At 34.8% G+C, this 20139-nt stretch overlaps 1 protein-coding gene and 1 pseudogene across 1 annotated transcript; one reads left to right on the top strand and one right to left on the bottom strand.

Annotated features, from left to right (window-relative positions):
• The first annotated feature begins 3159 nt into the window (after nt 1–3159).
• Nucleotides 3160–4293, top strand: LOC104243299 (F-box/kelch-repeat protein At3g18720-like). Its single transcript, XM_009798477.2, has one exon. The coding sequence runs from the start codon at nt 3160–3162 to the stop codon at nt 4291–4293; it is 1134 nt and encodes a 377-aa protein (XP_009796779.2).
• A 1864-nt stretch (nt 4294–6157) lies between these two features.
• On the bottom strand, nt 6158–19767 carry LOC138874090 (uncharacterized; annotated as a pseudogene).
• Nucleotides 19768–20139: the final 372 nt, after the last annotated feature.

Below are 20139 nucleotides of genomic sequence, written 5' to 3'. Positions count from 1 at the left end.
TTCAACCGTACTTGTCTCTTACAAAGCCAAGTTTCACCGAATATGGTTTAATTTGTAGTTTGTACTTCAATTATATTACTAATTAATGTTATTATGAAAATAAATGCATTATATGCTTTTGACTTTTTTGTTACCTGTTTTGCCATAACTTGCAAAAACTTAAGCAATATATTCAAGTTGACATTTGGCGATATGGATTTGGGATTAGAACTTAAACTTTAAGAGAGAATTATTTCAAGCTGAAACGGGGGTTTGGAGGCGTATTGTCAAATGAAGTTTTTGTTTTTCCTTTTAAATCTACAACATACATTCAACTAATTATTTATGCAACTTTGGAGTTTTTACTTGTAAATTTCCATAAAATACATTCTTTGAATTTTAGTAATTGTAAACTTGTTTAAACATTTCAAGATACTTTTACAATACTATGTCAGTATATTTTAAAATATAATCTGTTTTTTTGTAAAAGGAATTCTTTAGTTCTTCCTCTAAGAAGAAAAGTAGGAAAGATGTTTACAAGCTGATTTACAGTAACTAAGAATACAAAAATAACGAACAAAACCACAAAGAGCATTTCAATAGTTGGAATTGGACGCAAAATATGTTATTATAAGAAAACTATATATCCTCAACAATAAAGACAGGAACCTTAAAATCAAACAAATTATTTGGATGAAGCGATATTTAACCAGTAAAACCACGAGTTTTTCTTGCTAACATTTGGACAAGGGAGGGATACCGATATACTATGTGTTTCAAGATTGAAAACGTAAAGACAACGACCTTCATGCTCCGTGAAGTAGATGGAATTTCTTTTAAGATTAGTGCCTCTTGTGGAGAAAGTTCTTCCCCAGTAACCACATAGAAAAATTGCAGTTTCGCCAATATTTTTCACTTTTACCCATGCTTTTTTAACAAAATCAAATCGAAATATAAGAAATCCGTATACCTCCTCCTGCATGAGCCTGCCATAATATAACTGGTGAACATATAACAATATATCACCATCGTCACATGAGGATTGAATGAGGTATCCGCAATAGCATAGCATGTCTAAGAATTGGCTATAATCATAAACAGGCTGGTTAACTATTGGTGTAACTCTTACCATTCCCGAGTCAATATCTAGATCCAAAAGTACTAGAATTGATCTTTGGTATGTCAATCCGTAGATTTTTTTCTTGAAACTTGTCCAGAGATGCAACTTGTCGACTCCAGCAATTGGTTCCAAATCTTGTCTATGAAATTCTTTATTATAACCCGGTTTGCAGAAGTATAGTGTAGGTTGCATCACATTCATGCCATCAGGTATCTCAGCATCCGTGTCATCAATTAGGAAGACAACACGACATTCAGGACCATAGGGTGGTGCGGATAAGAGGCACTTCAGATTGTCGTATTTAGGGACTGGTGAGAGCTGAATTTTATCCTTTGAAGTAGGATTCCAAAGGCAACAATCACGAGAATCAAAATCTAGTAACACCAACCACTCATCAGCATAAGCACAAATTCTTTTATTTTGAAGCTCAGGTATAGTGTACACATAATACCGATCCTCTGATATACTAAAAAATGTTTTCTTTTGCATGTTATTTCCATGACAAATAACAAGCCAAGGGTGTGCTGGTGCAAAATCAGGAGGTAGACTATATTTTGACTTTTCGTTTTTGTATTCTTCCAACCTCATCTTTCTTTTTTTTCTTTCTCTGCAAAAGAAAGATAATAATACTGAATGTTCTAAGCCAATCACAAAATATTAGCAAGGAATTTAATTGTTACAAACTTTAACAAACTCAACTGGCTTTATTGTACATGCTAACAGTCGCTTAGGTGGAATATTTCTCTATTTCAAGAAGAGGAAAAAAAAAGGACGAAAGGTAAACACAAATCTAGTAAAGTTTTACTATTTTATTTCAGAATATCAAGAGATTTAATTTCTAGAACCGATTTCTTTCAAAATAAAAGATACAAGTGGTTTTAGTTTATTGAAATCAAAATTTTAGATAAATTTTACTTAAATACTCCAAATCGTTTAAGTTGTTAAAACAAAATTTTGATCTACTACGGGCATGAAGCTGCTAATTTAAAGTTTAAAAGGGAAAAACGTTACATTAGATTTTACTCTTAAAGTAAAAAAAAAAAATAACGTTTAGATTCCACGCAAAGCAAAAAGTACTCTTGGTATTAATAATTGCAAACCTTTAAACTTGTAAATACCTCTAAAGAGTTGCTAGGAAGTTAAAGAAAACTATCAAACAACTTGTTTGGATTGCGATTACATGTCGTTTCATAATATATCATATTATACTGTTGTATTATATTATATTGTTTAATAAATATAATGTTTGGATAGATTGTGTCATTTCCTGTCGTTTTATAATGTTACGTATAAGAATAAATTTGTAATATTATTGAGAAAAAACATGATACGGAGTAGAATTACTATATAAAAAAGTATGGCAAAGGATAAAATATGATTATTTAAATAAGAAAATATAAGATGAGAGAAAAAAGCAAGGTAACAACGCCACTACGCCAAATCCGTCATTCCATAAAGTGGTACTTTTCGTCGTTACATAACGATTGATTTAACGATATGATACAATAAAATTTAAGTACCAATCAAAACAAACATTCTATCTAAAATAACAATATGATACAACACAATAAATAACAACTATCCAAACAAGTTGTAAAGCAAAATACAAAAAGGAAGGTAAAAAGAAGCCAAGGAAAGCACTAAAAAACTTACATTGCAACGTCGTTATGTTTTTTGGGGCAACCTCGTTCTAAACACTAATAAGAATAAGGTGTGTGTTTCATGAGCTTAAATAGAATAAGTAATGGATTCCAAATACAATAAGGAAAAGGAATTAGAAGTTACTACTTGGACGTACGGAAAGGGTAAAAAAAAAAATTTCCTTTCTAATAACTAATTAGGATTTCCTCTGATCTCATAAATAATAAAACCAGTTATACGTTTGACAGGGTTTGTACCAAAACTTTTAAAGAAGGAAAATACTCATTGCTTTGCTATTTAAATAAGAAAAGGATTCCTTTGCCAGTTGTAGTTTAAATAAGGTAAGGAGTCCTTTGCCAATTAGTTCTTTGTCAAATTTAAGCTTTGAAGTCCAATTCGTGATTTTTTCACACCATTCAATGGAGGGTGCAGATTATGATGAATTGTGGTCTGATTATGTTCCAACAGACATACTCAGATTAATATCATCACGTCTCGTTGCTGGTGATTATTTTGCTTTTCTTGCTGTTTGTAAAAGATGGCGATTCAAGTCCCTATCGTCTCCACTCCCACCTCCGATACATGATTCCCCATCGTCGCCTTGTTTGATGACCTTAAATAAAGAAACTGGCATTATAGAGTCCTTTCATCCGGTGTACAATGTCATAACTCACAAGATGGATATCCCAAAATTAAAGGGTGCCCGAATTCGTAGCGCAAACGCTAATTGGTTGCTCGTGAGTCATGGCAACCGTGGCATGTTCTTTTTCAATCCCATTAGTAATGACATAATTGAACTCCCTGATCTACTAGAGGATGTGGAGAATCATTTCCCGTCTTGGACATTTTCGTGTTTCCCGGACTCCTCATCATCGGATTGTTTTGTCATTGGTTTTGAAAATTTTGGCTCTCCGCCAGCGATATACATCATCAAAGTTGGAGAGAGTAGTTGGACGTATCATGACTTTTATAATGAAGATGGAAATAAGCAAGGATCATTCATGTTATCTGGGTGCCATAATCCGGTGTTTTTCAAAAATAATATTGTTTGGATATTTGGTGATAAAGGAAATTTGGGAATACTAAATATCAAGGAAAACTCAGCTGTAGAGACACCTATCTGGGAATTTTATGGGAAATACTTGCCACGTCGAAAAAGAAGCTCAATTCGACAGTCTTACTTGGTAGAAGATGTAGATAATGGAGGAATATTAGTTGTATTGCTAACTTACGAAGAAAGAAAAGTAGAGGTTTGGAGGTACAAGTACGACATAAGTAAAAGGATTTTGGAGAGGGAAAAAATAGCAAGTTCGGATAATAAAACACTATTTGTGAGCTTTGGAGCTTCTTACTTGAAACCTTGCGTTGCACGAGGGTTAGGAAATAAGATATATTTTCCAATGTTTCATGGCAACAATAAGGGCGTTTTCTATTGTTTGGCCACTCACAAATATTACTCTTTGGATTACTCAATCAACGCAGCTTTCCCAAGTTCAAATTGTTACAACTTGATCCAACCAAAATCCTGCATCTGGATTGATCCCTCCTCATGATTAAAGTAAATTGGTGTTTATTTTTCATTAGTTAGAAATGTGATATGGGTACAGGATAGGAGACGAACTCCTTGCTTTGCTTTTTTATTTTATTTATTTTACGCATTTGTTTGTGATTATTTTTTTTAATATTTACTAACCTAACTCTGCTCCAAAGTAATTCATTAATTTTTGGGATAAAGATAGAACACACACTCAAGGACATGACACAGGAAAAAAACGATATTCCTAGGTAATTCCCACTAAAAGAGCTCAAAAGCTGGCATTTGCCTGTTTTTAGAGCCTCTAACAGATTAACAAGTGTATTTTACTAATTTGTCTTCTCGAGAAGAGGATTTATCGGAATCAACTTATTCCGCAGGGAGGGGTAAGTACAGAGAGAATTGGGGATGAGGAGTACATAGACTTTGCCTAAAGGCATCTTTGTCGACTATTCTCCCGCCATGCGCAGGATTCGAGGAAGGGTCAAACCACAAGGGTCTATTATACGCAACCTTATTACGCATTTCTGCAAGAGACTGTTTCGACGACTCGAACTCGTGAACTCCTAATCACATGAGCAACTTTACCAGTTACGTCAAATCTCTCATTCTATCAATTACGTCAAAGTTCCCAAAATACCACTAACAACCTACACCAAAAGAAAAAAGTAAGAATGTCAAATCATGTTAGGTATAAGTAATTCAGCTAAAAATACCACACTGCACAATATTTAATTCCTTTTACATTAAATTCCTTCCGGAACAAGTGAGGTAAAGTTTCATGCAAATTTTGACAAAATGGAGTTCCATAATATCCAAATATTGTTATGGTAAAGATAATATTTACGCCAATTCTGTCAGGACATGCAAGTAGTGCATTTGCGTTTCTTGATTCCTGCTACTTCCCTAATAGCTTATTTCATCACTTATCCAAAATTTTGTGAATTTCCATAGTGAAAATTCGAAAAGAGTTCAGGATGGTGAGTGAAGACCCATTTTGACAGTTAAAGTGAGCTACTGGTCAATTCATGAAGATGATGTGGGCATTAACACACGAAAAATTAGAAATCGTCCAAAATTCCTTTTTATGGCCCTGAAACCCAAAAAACGAGGAACGGTCGTTACAAAGTTATTACAATTGTTCATCAGGTTATTTCTGGTTATATAATGCTTTTTAAGGAGCTTTACCCCTCAATATGAGACTTTCCGGTGCAAATTCGAATTTAGTTGGGCCTCAATGGGGTGCCGGACATCGGATCGGAAACAAAAAAAAAAGGTTCTCAAGTTACTTAATATACTAGTAGTAGAATTAATATGTTACGACATTCAAAATTAAGGCACTCAACTCTTATTAAAAAGGTTAGATGGTTCAATTCTTTCACATGATATCATAGCTGACGACGTTTGATACGTCCGTATTCATGTACCCAAAATCAAAGTTCAGAGGGTGTGAGATTAAATTAAATTCTACATCAGGCATTCATTTAAGAACATCCAAATAGATTCATAAGAGTTTTAAACGATTTCCATTGGATGCTCAAAATATTTTACAATGTGTCCAACAGCACTTAAATAACTTCTCTTTGGTAAAGGATTTGGGCACATGAAGAATGTCAATGTAGACTATGTATGAGTATTTATTATCCTCATTGGAAGCACATTGAGTATGAACAAGATTTGACTATTACAATGCACTACTTGAAAGAAAAGGGCATCCCGGTGCACTAAGCTCCCGTTATGTGCAGGATCAGGGGAAGGGCCGGATCACAAAGATCTATTGTACGCATCCTTACCTTACATTTCTGCAAGAGGCTGATTTCATAGCTCGAACCCGTGACTTATGGCAGCAACTTTAAGATTCTTCAACCATGCTAGTATTTGACCTAAGGACTAATTTTATCAAACTTCTTCTCATTGCTCTTAACACCAGTAACAGTCGCTACAAGTTCGTCTGTCTTCCCGTTAATCTTGGTTTTAGTGACAACAGGGATGGTTTCGCTTTCCCTCCTATTGCTCTTCGCAGAAACTTGATAGTTTCTTTCTCTAAAGTTTTTTGAGATGTGCCCCTCCTTGCCACAATTATACCACTGCTTCTTTGTCAACCCTTTTTCTTTGCTCCAACTCTCTTCTCATGATTATCATTTCTGCAGCGATTGCAACAATCTTCTTCCACTCTTTGTTGATGCATTAACATGTCGAGAGACAGAACATTTTCATGCACTAACATTGCATGACAGTACTTCCAAGAGGGGGAAAGTTTGTGGAAGTTCTCATTTATCCAGATTCCTGATGCCATGAGAGAACCGGCAATCTTGTGAACCTGCTCAAGAATCGCTATGCCATCAACCATTTTGAACTACAAATATTTGTTAACTTCGGAACTCTTCAATTCGTTCCAAATTCCTCATCATAAGTTGATCAAAGCTCTTCTCACAGTTCTTTGGCACTGTAACTCTTCTTTGAGTATTCTTCAAAAAGCTTGTCGGATAGAGAGTTCAATATGTTGTAAGAGCAAAGGTAGTCATTATCAACCCATTTCTGTCAGTTTTCAAGAATGTTCGGGTAAGGCTCACTGAGCACATATGCAATATTCAATTGCTTTTGAAAACTTTGATCTGATGCTTCCAGCAATAATAATTTTTTCCATCAAGACGAATAGTAAGTCTTAACAGGAACAAGGCTCTGGGCAGGGGAAGTTGTAACGAGAACTCAGTTGTATTGCGCAATTCGAAATACCAGTTTCCTATGTTGCACGAACTCTTCAAAATGCCCGTAAGGCTCGAATAACTAGATAAGTGAAGATAACTGATCAGCTAGCTGATAATGTCTATGTTTGCGCTGACGATGCACTAATAGTATCAGATTACGTTCGCCACTTCCGAATTCAACTTGGCCAGCCAACAACTGTAAAATCAGCTGCAAACTTTGTTAGTTCGTTACCCTATAATAATAAGGCTAAGCGTCAAACAGGAAGGATTGTGTTAGATCTAGTTTTAATGATGCAAATAATATACATGTGCAGGAAATCAATTACAAGAAGTCAAGAAGATACCACAAGACTGCTGGAGTCAATCCTGATGAACAAGGGAAGAAATCAATCAGCAAAGATTACCATACAATCAGCAAATCTGGACAACTAAGGAAAGGACTCGCAAATCTGGAAGGAATTCAAGCAGTCAATCACTCAGCAAAGAGTAACGACTAGCTGCGATGGAGAGAATCAAGCAAGCCTAAATTTAAGGCACAAATCAAGGCCAGCATTCCGGTAGATCGAAAGTTATGAGAAAATTGGTATGTGACTAATTTTGGAAGAACCAACAATCAAGGAGCAAGTCTTCATTCATACTTCTGCTGAAGGAAGGAAATCAAGGAGAAGCAACGGCTAGCTATCTTATTCTTGGAAATAATCAATTTCTTTCCAAGGATCAGATCTCTTGGATTGTCAGCCTCGACTATCCATCAAAGTATTTATACCGCCTTAAACCCTAGTATGACATACTTTGATCGAACCAAAAATCACTCTCTTTATTCTACTGCAAACAAACATTGTAGTTCACTAAGATCTGTTGTGTAACAAGTCAGGGAAGAAAAGAGAGCATAACACTGGTGAGATATTGTATCAAAAACGAGTGCTAGAGAAACTGTGTGCAAATTCACTACAACTGTACTCGGAGAAACACATTTACTAAAATAGAACTCCCTTGCAACCCAAGGAGACTAGACTAGGATTCACATTGAATCCGAACCAGTATAAAATCTTGGTGTCTTTAATTCATGCATTTACTTTCTGCAATTTACTTCCTGTTACTATATCTGTTGAATTATTATATCTAGTCGACTTCTCAATAAATTAGTCAACTAAAAAGCGATTAAGTTTAAATATTTACAATTCACACTCCCCCCTCCCCTCTTGTACTTTCAGATTGTTGGTGGATGGGACAAATATGATGAGGGTAACATATATGGGATTCCTGTTGGGGGAACAGTATTAGAGCCGCAACGTTTTGCTATTGAAGGGGTGGAATGAAAAGATACAATGGGTTGTAAGGCATGTAGCAGGCAAGCAACAAATATCCATAATATATAGAATCCTTCTAACGTGCAATGTGTACTACATTTGGCAAGAAAGAAACTAGAGAATATTTCGTGGAAAACAAAGAAGCTGGGAAGAGATGACTAGAATGATAGTTCAAGAGGTGCACTGTCGAGGAATTTTGAAATCTAAACTAGTTAGGAAATTACAGGATTTCAAGTTTTACCTTTAGATTGTTATAGCAAAGTAGGCGTGTAGTAATGAGGACACTAGATTTGGGGCTGCATGTCAAAATCTAAGTGAGTATTTGATAGGGTTGTTACTATACTTGTATATTTTCCCTAGTAATAATAAAATTTAATTACTAAAAAAAGTTGACATTGGAAGAAAAATAAATCTCTAAGAAGCGGACTGGACTTTACAGTTGGATAAGAATAGCAAACCAGCCTATGGTTTAATAACAAAGAGATTAATAATCTTCTAAAACCTATAATCTCCAATATGATACCAATAATTCTCTTATATAATGGAATTAGTAATCAACTATTTGTATATATAAAATCAAAGTTTATTTTTACCCTATTTGTACAGTGTAATTGTTCGATGAAGTGGATTCAATTGAACTCCCTTCAACACACTTAGCTCCGCCACTGCTCCACGTCTATGGGATAACTTTGCTCGCAGATACATGATTTAAACTTGATGATTCAAAATCTTTGAGAGGTTTAGGAGTCAATCACTCAAATGATCACTCAGTTATCCCAAATTATCTCATAAACTTGATGGTTCAAAATATTAAAAGTTTTTAAAAAATAAAAAGAAGATAAATATTTATAATTTGGAGGGTAAAATAGGTGGCAATCCAAAATTTGAAAAATCTAATTGAGTGACCTTATGAGTGCAATAGGCATAGTTCAGTGACTTTGTTGTTACAAACGAAAGAAAAGTGACTTTAAGAGATAATTTGGATAGTTGAGTGACAATTTGAGTAATGGATTAGAGGTTTAGCCTAAGTACATTGTACTGTTGAAATTATGAATTCAGAATTTAATATCAATTGAAAATTTAGTGGTATTTTGGGCAACTGGGTTAAATCATGAATGTTAAACCTACTGAATATGCCTAAATTAAATTCCACTATAGCTTTTGTTTTGATTAAGAAATTGTTGTATCTATCTCGAATTTTTCCGTCGATTTTGGTCAAAGTACCCAAAATCAATTGACAAAATCTGGTATGGATCTCATACCCACACTCATGTGTCAACACGGGTGCGACAACACAAAATGAAGAGTCCGAACAACTAATTAGAACATCATAAATCTACAAAATAAAAACAAACAAAAAAAATAATAGCTGATTTTACACTAACGTTACAAATAACCCGACAATTATTCGATTTACTCTCATTGAAAAAGCCCATTAGAAAATGAACCCTCTGCTTCTTGTTGTTGAGGCGGTGGGTTGTCTGCTGGAAATTGTTCTTCAGCTACAAAATCTGTATTATTTAAATGGCGGAAAAAAACCCGTACCTCGTATAAAATTTAGAAATTTTTACTTCCTATAGCAAAGGTTAACACCTTATTTATTTTAAATAAATATTATTTAAAAAAATTATATTCTATAGATACCTTTTATTGTTTATAACAAAATATCTAATTTTGGTACCTCCTACCCTAAGCCACTAAATACGCTATTCAGTTACACTATTTTCTTTCTCTCTCTAATTTGACACATGTCCTTCTCTCTTCCTGTCGCGACCCCAATCCCGGTCGTGATGGCGTCCAACACGATGCTAGGCAAGCCCGACCAATTACCACTCACAATCCCTTCTTATTAGAATTCATTACCAATTTTCAAAAATAGATACCAATTTAATATCAAACAAACATCCCGGCAAGGGAACAATGGTGAAAATAACATATGAAGCGCAATAAACCACAACAGAGTCATAACAATTATAATACAAGACTCACGGGCATGTTTGACACCAACGTATAGATACTCGTCACCATGCCTATACATCGTACTCCACAATTAACATGTAGCAAATAAGACAGAACTCCTAATCCCTCAAGCTAAGGTTAGACCAAACACTTACCTCGCTTTGCAACCAATTCAAAATTTCAACAAGCCTTTACCCCAAGAATTAGTGCCCGAAATTCTCAAATCTAGTCATAAACAATTCGATTTAGTTAATAAAAATTATAGGAATTAATTCCATATGAAATTCTACATTTTCCATTAAAAATTCGAAATTGCACTAAAACTTCATTTGTGGGGCACACGTCTCGGAACCTAACAAAAATTATGGAATATGAAACCTCATCCAACCACGAGTCCAATCATACCAATTTTACTAATATCCGACATCAATTCGACCCTCAAATCTTCAAATTAAACCAAGAGGGTTTTTCAAAATTTTCCCAACTAAAATCACCTATTAAATGCCAAAACTAGTAATAGATTCGGGTAATCTAACCAAAATTAAGTTAAGAACACTTACCCCGTTGTTTTCTCTGAAAATTGCCTCTCGCCGAGCTCCAATTTGATAAAAATGAAAAATGGGACGAGTCCCATTTTTAAAACTTAAGAATTTGTCCAGAAAATGTCGGGGGCACTGTTCATGGTGCTGTAAAAAAAAAAAAGACAGCAGTTTCCCAAAGAGAATTTCAACAGCTTTTTCTACCCGTTGACCTTCCGAAATCTACCCGAGGCCCTCGGGACTTCAACAAAATACACCAATAAGTGCTAAACATGATACGGACCTAGTCGAAACCTCAAATCGCATCAAATAATGCTAAAACCCTGAATCACACCCCAATTCAAGCCTAATGAAACTAAGAACGTCCAACTTCTATATTCGATGCAAAAACCTATCAAATCAAGTCCGATTGACTTCAAATTTTGCACACCAGTCATAAATGACATAACAAAGCTATGAAAAATTTCAGAACTGGATTCCGACCCCGATATCAAAAGGTCAAATCTCCGGTCAAACTTAAGAAATCTTTAACCTTAGATTTCTAGATTCCGTTAAATGGCGATAATTTGATCTAGGGACCTCCAAATTCAATTTCGGGCATATGACCATGTCCCAAATCACGATACAGAACTATCGGAATGGTCAAAACTTTTATCCGGGTTTGTTTGCCCAAAATATTGACCGAAGTCAATTCAGTTGAGTTTTAAAGCTCTAGTTCACAATTTAATCCATTTTTCACATAAGAACCTTCCGGAAAATTATACAGATTGCGCATGCAAGTTGAGGATTTATTGATAGCGCTTTTCAAGGTCTTAAAATACCAAGATAATTATTTAATTTAAAGATGACATTTTGGGTTATCACACTTCCAAATAATACCGGATTCATTGACAGACCATCGCTTCTCTTGGCTAGGATTTGGGAACCTCCTCCTCTCCGGCGAAATCCTGTTGTATGTGTGTGTGTCTCTCTCTCTCTCTCTCACTCTCTCTCTCTCTCTCCTTTCATCTCCTAGATTTTCCGTCGGATTTGAACTTGGTTATCTCAATTCCAAATTCAAAAATGGGGAAAAACGATTTCTAACCCCAAAGGCAATTGCAAATCGAATCAAAGCTAAGGGCTTACAAAAGCTACGATGGTACCGCCCTCTTCATCCTATGATTGTATTTTTCGTCATCCTTTGAAAATACACGAATCAAAGCTAAGGTCTTACAAAAGCTACGATGGGTTTTTGCTTGACGGCGGATTCCCCGGAAATTAGGGTTTGTTCTTGAACAAAGATGACGGATTTTGGGGATGAGCAATTTGATTTTCTGTTAATATATTTTAGTGTATTTTCAACATATCACGCTGTATTTTCATGTATATCATTGTATTCATTGTCTTTTTTTTTTCATTGTAATTCAATGTATCTCGTTGTATTCCATGTATTTCATTGTATTCACTGTCTTTTTTTCTCATTGTATTTCAATGTATCCCATTGTATTCTATGTATTTCATTGTATTCATTGTCTCTCTATATGCCATGAATGTATTCATATGTTTTTTTTAATTAATATAATTTATGTATTCCGATGTATTATATAATATTTCTGAAGATTGCTATGTTTTTGGACTATTTTTCGGTTGAGACTTTTTTATAACTGAAAAATTTAAAATTTGTATGTTATAATTGAGTTTGTTGGGTTATATTAGGAGTCTATTATGTTAATTGATTCAATTTCCGTTTTAAAACCAGTATAATCTCCTATTTCACGCCGTGAATATAGTCAAATACAATAATCTGTCCAACTGTAATCTCATGTTTCACTCCATGAATACAGTCGAATACACTCTAATACAACAACTAATTAGCTGGACTGCCCTGATTCACGCCTATTTTTGCTATTGTATTCGTGAATACAATAGGTTAAATACATCAAATACATCTTATAACCACAGAAAAGGTATCTATAATCCGTAATATAGCAAATGGTATTTATAGATGGGGAATTACTACTAAAAGATAGTGCTTTATGAAAATCTCTCTAAAATTTATTTGAGGTATTTTAAAATCTAACCACTTTACAAACAGAGAACCCCGCCGGTTATTTGTGCAAAGATATCTTTATAAAATGGCCAAATTGGTCCTGAGCTTCAATCTCACCATTTGGTAAAGACGAAGGCACCACTACATCTGCAAAACATCAGGTTAATTTTTCTCTTTAATTTCTAGTTTCGTACATTAATCCCTCAATTTATTCAGCTCTAATTCTCAAAATTATCAAACGCCCATTTTGCAGATTTCTTTCACTTGTTTAGTATTACCAAATGACACGTATCAAAGTGTTTGTGAATATGCCTCAATGTAAGTTGTTAACTTTATGTCGAAATTTTACTGCTGGTCATGTTGTATTCAAAGCTATTTTCGAGATCAATCAGGTATATATTCCTAGCTTTCTATATACCATCCATTCCATTTTATCTGACCGGATAAATCAATTTAAAGAAAAATCTAATCTACATCGTCTTTAAAAGAGAAAAAAATATAGATACAAAAACGTCAGGTTAGATTATTCAAAATGTGGATATGCAGGGTATCGATCCCCGTATCTACCATTTGAGCTACATCCCCTTGTCAACACCATTCTTTGTTAGCGTTTCGATATAGATTTGGTTGAAACTTGAAAAAATGAGTTTTTGAATATGAAATGAAAAATGAATTTTTAAAGTTGAAATTGTATTTGGACATGTATTTTACTTGAAAAGAATTTGAAGTTTTGTGAGTAGAAAACTTCAATAACTACTTTAGAGCTGTTTTTGGGATTTGAAGATTTTGTTTTCAAAATCTACCAAAAATGGTTAAAATTTATAAACAAACAAATATTTGAAGATAAAATCTGAAAAATATCTCCCAAATTTTATGGCTAAACGGGAGCTTATATAGCTCTATATTTGGCCTATGCAGAAGATAGCTTGATTGCGAGACCCACCCATCGAGCAGGGACGAAAGTCAGTTGGTAATAAGACGGTGTCGAGTGGAAGGGCCCTTCTGTTAATAGGAGCGGAACTTATTCTTTTTTCTAACAAAAAATTTTCGTCATATGTGTGCTTTTTGAAGTATTTTATTCTTAAGTATAGGTATGATTTTTTTAATTTGCGTGTCTATTAAGCAAATAAATTGCAATTTTTTTTAATTAATAATTATCTATCTTTATACTTCAGATCTTGAGTGATTAATAAAGGAAAATATTTCAAAATCAAAAGTAGTTGATTTATGGTCAGATGAATGAATAGACGGAAGCTCGACTAAGAGTTGGTGTAATCGGCGTCGAAAATACAGTAAAAATTCTGGAAAACTGGTTGCCTTGTTGGAGAACTATTTCAAGTGAAATAAATAAATTTTATTGACAAATTCTCAACCTTTTTAACGAAGGTCATGTCAACTTCAACTTTTAAATAATCTTTTTCAGTTACTTTTGTTTTTTAACTTCAACCAAATATTATCCAAATACCTAATAAGGTTGTGAAAGAGAGAGTTCCTACACGAGTCAAGCTAAGCTAAATGTTTGTATGGTTCAATTTGATTTTATATTTTACCGAGTTTAAAATCCTATTTCGGCTAGATAATATTTGAGAAATTCGCGGTTTAAATTTTTTTACAGTTTACAAATCAAAATTTTAACCTAATTACTCCAGGTCTGTAGTGTTTTGAATTGGATGCAAATTATTTTTTACTCTTAAGTACTGTTGATTCAATCTCGTATGGAGTTCCAGAGCCAATTGATTCAATCTCTTTCGGATATTTTTAGCAGATTTCCTTTTGGTTAATAGGCAATAGCTTGCTTTGATCCTTAATGAACCAATTTTAAACATACCTTCATTGGCTTAGCATCTTGTACTATATAAGCAGGTTCTTCACATTTTTGTTTGAGACTTTAGGCTAAGTTTAATTATTGCTCTTACGGTCCCGATGTTTGACTGGACACGAGTTTTAAAAAAAGAAAAAAAGACTTTTAAAATTTGACTCAAAAGTACTTAAGATCCAAGGTTCTTTATTTAATATTTTATTATTATTCTACCATTTATTAATTTAACCTTTTGTTCCTTCATATAAATAATGGACTTAAAATTTATATGCAAATTAAAGCACTTACATACAAATTAGCGAAAAATAAACACCAAAACAAAAAAAAGGAGGGGGGGGGGGGGTGATTAGTTTAACAAATTAAGCATTCATTGCTTCAATCATGAGGAGGGAGTTGGCTCATATCTGGTTCAATCCAAATGCAGGATCTTGGTTTGTCCAAGTTGTAATAATTTGGACTTGAGAAAACTATATTGAGATAGTAATCCATAGAGTAATATTTGTGACGCGCCAAACAATAGAAAAGACCCTAGTTTTTGTCATGAAACATTGGAAAATATATCTTATTACCTAATCCTTGTGCAACACAAGGTTTCAAGTAGGAAGCTCGAAAGCTCGCAAACAATATTTTATTATCCAAACTTTTTATTTGTTCCCTCTTCAAAACCCCTCCATTCATGTTGTTTCTCCAAACCTCTACTTTTCCTTCTTCATGAGTTAAAAATACAATTAATATTCCTCCATTATCAACATCTTCTACCGTGTAAATCTGTTGAATTGAGCTTTGTTTTTGACGCGACAAGGGATTTCCATAAAATTCCCACGTAGGTGTCTCTAAAGCTGAGTTTCCTTTGATACTTAGTATTCCCAAATTTTCATTATCACCCAATACCCAGACAATAACGTTTTTGAAAATACTGGATTATTGCAACCGAATAACATGAACAATTCTTGGCTATTTCCGTTTTTGTTAATAAAGGAATGATACGTCCATCTACTATCTCCAAGTTTGATGATGTATACTGGTGGTGGAGAGCCAAACATATCAAAACCAACGACAAAACAATCCGATGAGGAGGAGTCCGGGGGACACGAAAATGTCCAAGAATGGAAAGAATTTTCCACCTCCACCAGTAGATCAGAGAGTTTAATTATGTCATTGCTAATGGGATCGAAAAAGAACATGCTGCGGTTGTCATGACACATGAGCAACCAATTAGATTTTGCACTCCGAATTCTTGAACCCCTTAATTTTGGAATAGTTGTCTTGTGAGTTATGGCATTGTCGAGAGGATGAAAGAATTCTACAATGTCATTTTCTCCTTTTAATGTCATCAAACAAGGCGACAAGGAATCAATCAGACCAGAATTCATCATAATCTGTACCCTCCTTTCACTTTAAATTTACTCTTTTGAGAAGAAGAATAGTGTGAATAGAAGTGCGTGAGAAAGATTTGCTTAGACTTCAAAGCTTAAATAAAGTGAAAGTTATACCAAACCAACTAGAATTAACAAAAGGATGACGTCCTTTCCTTAGTTAAACTGTAATTGGAAAAGGACTACGTACTTACCTTATTTAAAAGTTTTTTTTGTGTGCAAAAGATGTGATATTATATAATATAAAGGTAGAATGTGAATGTTAAAAGGAGTAGGAGGCATCAAACACAACAACTTAGGGGGACGACCTCTCTGGACGGATCATAACAAAAAGGGGGTTCTGAGGGTAGACTAGTAGTTGGGTCCGTTCCTGAAGGATAACAAAGAAACCCGTCGACGGTGCTAGTTACTACAAACCCAAAGTGTAAAAATATGTTTTAACGTTATTTATTATGAGATCAGAGGAAATCCTAATTATGTATCAGAAATTAAAAAGAAAATTCCCCTTGTCGTCTTTCCTTGTATTTGAGCTAATTCTAACTCCTTTGCCTTATCGTACTTGGAGTCCTTTACTTATTCTATTTGATGAACTATGACCGACTCATAAAAAACTCGAGCCGCACTAAAACAATTTGGTATTTTGTTTTGTTTTTTCAATTTATTAGGTCTGTATACTGTAAAATATTTAACCATTTTTGTTCTTGTTTCGTTACTCGATTTAATTATGTCTTTATTTCGGTATAAGTTTCGCTAATTTGCACATTCATTTCATTTTAACTAGTTAAGCCTCTTACTATCAATTATTGTATCTTACCATCGCGGGGTTTTTTTAACTAGTTAAGTAATAATATAGACACCAAAAGAGAGGTCAAAAGCTAGTGAGTATGGCATCAAATCGAATTTTAATTAAAAATTAAATTTTGGTAAAACGTTCTAATGAATAACAAAGTCCTAAATAGTGCATCGTCATAAGAAGAGCTCTCCAATCTTCACTGCCTTCTTCATCGACTTTCTTATTAGGAGTTATGTCAATGGTTAAGAACAAAATATTGAATTATTACTAGATAGAATTAAACAGTAATTTCAGGTGTTATAATTAAAATAAAAAAGCAATATATATATATAGGTACACCATAATCTAATTAAAAAGAAAGAGGCATCAAAGACAACATATTAGAATGTGAAAAGCCATTGTTGCAGATGTGTGCTCCCTATTGCTCGTCAGATGTATTGTAGAGATAGGTTGGAGTTGAATCTTCTTGGGAGCAAAATGCAAGAGAAGGATATTGGGATTAAAGACCAAAAAGTTCTTATATTTAATGTGGTGGCATGCATTGTTACTTGATAGTGGTATTTTGGAGAAGTCAAATGTGTATAAAATATTAACCTTATCACGACCAAAATTCCACTACAGGCGTCGTGATGGCACTTAGTCTGTAAGACTAGGTAAGCCGATTATATTTACAATTCAAGCCATTATTTTTAAAAAATAGATAATTTAATACAAGTATCGAAACCAACAACGAAAATAATTATAACAACCTCTTAGGACTGGTAATACAGAGTCATGAACTCTAACTGAATACATGTAATAATCTCAGGGATCGAATATAAAATATTATTCAAATAAGAGTTGACAGTACAATAAAATGGAAAGACTCCAAGGGATTACGACGATCAAAGAGCTCTACCTTGAATCCTTGTGATCACACTCTAACTATGTCTGAATCTGATATCTCCAATACCCAGCTCTGCACAAAAATGTACAAAAGTATAGTATAAGTACACCACAGTCAGTACCCAGTAAGTATCAAGACTAACCTCGATGGAATAGTGACGAGGTACAGTCAAGACACTCACTAGTCAAACAACCTGTGCAATATAGACGTATACAATAGTACTGGAAAACCACTAGCAATAATAGCAGCTAAAATCAACCAGCTATATAAATAACAAGGCAACAAGAATACCATAAATATTGCTCAAACGAATAAGGAGCGCAAGTATAACCAATTAATCAAGTCCTTCAAATATATGCCTTTTAAATGTAAGTCCTTCAAATATAAATTTTTGGGATAATATATAAAATCCTCCCCGACATATGACCATATTTTCAATTACACACCTTTTCTTTCGGGGGTTCTGTTATATCCCTGAACTATTTTAAAGTGTAATAAACACCACCCTAAGTGCTGACGTGGCATAGAGAGTGTGCACACTCTCTTAATGGCAAGTGGAAGTTATCTCAACATATATCATCTTGAAAGTGACAGCTGCTTGAGACTTTCCTTTAGAATTCTCCATTGCCCATCTCCAATGTTAGCTCCATGAATTCAGACCATGTAGTTGCTACTAAAGCCACATTGGGACCATATTCTATATCCTTTGAGCATAGACACATTCCACAAAGAGATAGTTTGTTCTCTCATTATGCGATTGACACATGACACATATTATGTCCACTGGCATACCCCATTGCACAAGTCTATCACTTGTAAGTAGTTTGTTCTAAAAGTACATCCACATCGTAAACTTAGATTTGGCTGTTGCTTCATTTCTAAACATGAAGATCTTCCATTCCACTCTAGGTAGTTGCCCCAACATCTGGTAATAGATTTGTCTGATCATGTTGCATTTTTCTTAAGCCATTGTCTGACTTAGGCCCAATATATCCCTTGCTCCAATCAGCTTTCTGACCAGCCAAGAAGCCTGTAGAGGAATTGGCATGTCATTTGGCTGTTGATATTTTATATAATAGGAATGGATCTACCTAATCCACAGCTTGTCCACCTTATGTGAAAGATCCTTACCAACTAACTACTAAAAAGCAAAAAAGAAAAACAGACTCAAACCCTTAAGAAGGTTGTCATGCCATCCATCATTAAATAAAGCCACCCAGTTCATACAAATTCTACCTTTGGAAAGAACCATGGCATTAAGAAAATCAAAAACTTATTGTAAAAACTCAAAACGAGAAGCTACGAAGATAAAATAAAAACCTAAGAAAGGAAAAAATGCGGAAAGTAAAATGAATATGTTCAAGAGGTGATTTAATCGAATATACAATAGGGGAGATGAATATATACATAAGAACATAACTTTTATATACAGATGCAAGATAAAAAGTATGAAAAATGCAATGAAATGCTGAAATTATATACATACCAAAGATAAAAAGGAAAGAAAGCATAAAATCTGTCATATGTACAGTCATCCAAATGTCTAAATAGGGCTACCCCCTCAAATGAAATTTGGTATTGTCTTCAATGTCAACTAAACAAAATAAGCACAAAAATAGAGGAAAGAGGAAAAAGAGACTCCCTATGGGCCGTCTGTCTGCATAGGATCCTGAGTCTAGGTCCCTGGGTCCTCTGTATGCTCGAAAACCTGTGACTGGCTCCCTGTGGTTTGTGGCTCAGCTGGGACCTGGGCCTGGACTGGCTCCTAGGCTGAATCCCGGGGCTGGCTGGAGGAACCTCCATGCGGGTACTCCAACTGAATAACTGCATCGTCAGACCGAGGGATCACCCTCTTCCTCTTGGGAGGCCTCTCGGACTCCTGCTTTGGCTGGGGCTAGGCTTCTGGTGCTGGGCCATGAAATAGCAAATCTAAAGGCAGGTGATCCGCCTTCAATCTCTCACACTTAACTTGTAGCTCCTTCACCGATTCTTTTGAAGCCCGAGTCTTTTTCATCTTCTTTGTCTCCCTAGCAAGCTCCTTGAGAGCCTTTCCATGTGAATCAACAGCATCCATACGCAATTTATGGTTCTCAAGGATCTTCTTCTAGTTTTCCAAACGATCCTTGAGAGTGTCCTTAATAAACTATGGGACCTATGGAGGAGGATGTGCTGATTGAGTTGCCATAGTAGTAGATAATACAGACAGCTTAGAAGTAGTTGTCTGCATCCAGTTGTTGATGCTGGTGAGGGCCTGGCTTAGATGGTGGGCAGTCAAAGGGTAGGCAGTGGTGGATGGTATCTCTGGAGCTGTGGAAGTGGATGGACCTGGGGCCATGTCTGCTGCAATGGAAAGAGGCTGAGTAGGAGCCACTACCATTTTTGGCTCTTCAGACTGGCCAGTTGAAGTAGTGGCTTTGCCTTTGGAGTGCTTCCCCTTAGGGTTGTC

Source organism: Nicotiana sylvestris, chromosome 7 (assembly GCF_000393655.2).
Source record: "Nicotiana sylvestris chromosome 7, ASM39365v2, whole genome shotgun sequence".
NCBI classification, from domain to species: domain Eukaryota; kingdom Viridiplantae; phylum Streptophyta; class Magnoliopsida; order Solanales; family Solanaceae; genus Nicotiana; species Nicotiana sylvestris.
The sequence above is the reverse complement of the archived record's forward strand: the minus strand, read 5'-3'. Positions and strand labels throughout refer to the sequence as shown.

Excerpts from the sequence above, each read along its gene's own strand:
- LOC104243299 (XM_009798477.2), top strand. The coding sequence starts at position 3,160 with ATGGAGGGTGCAGATTATGATGAATTGTGGTCTGATTATGTTCCAACA.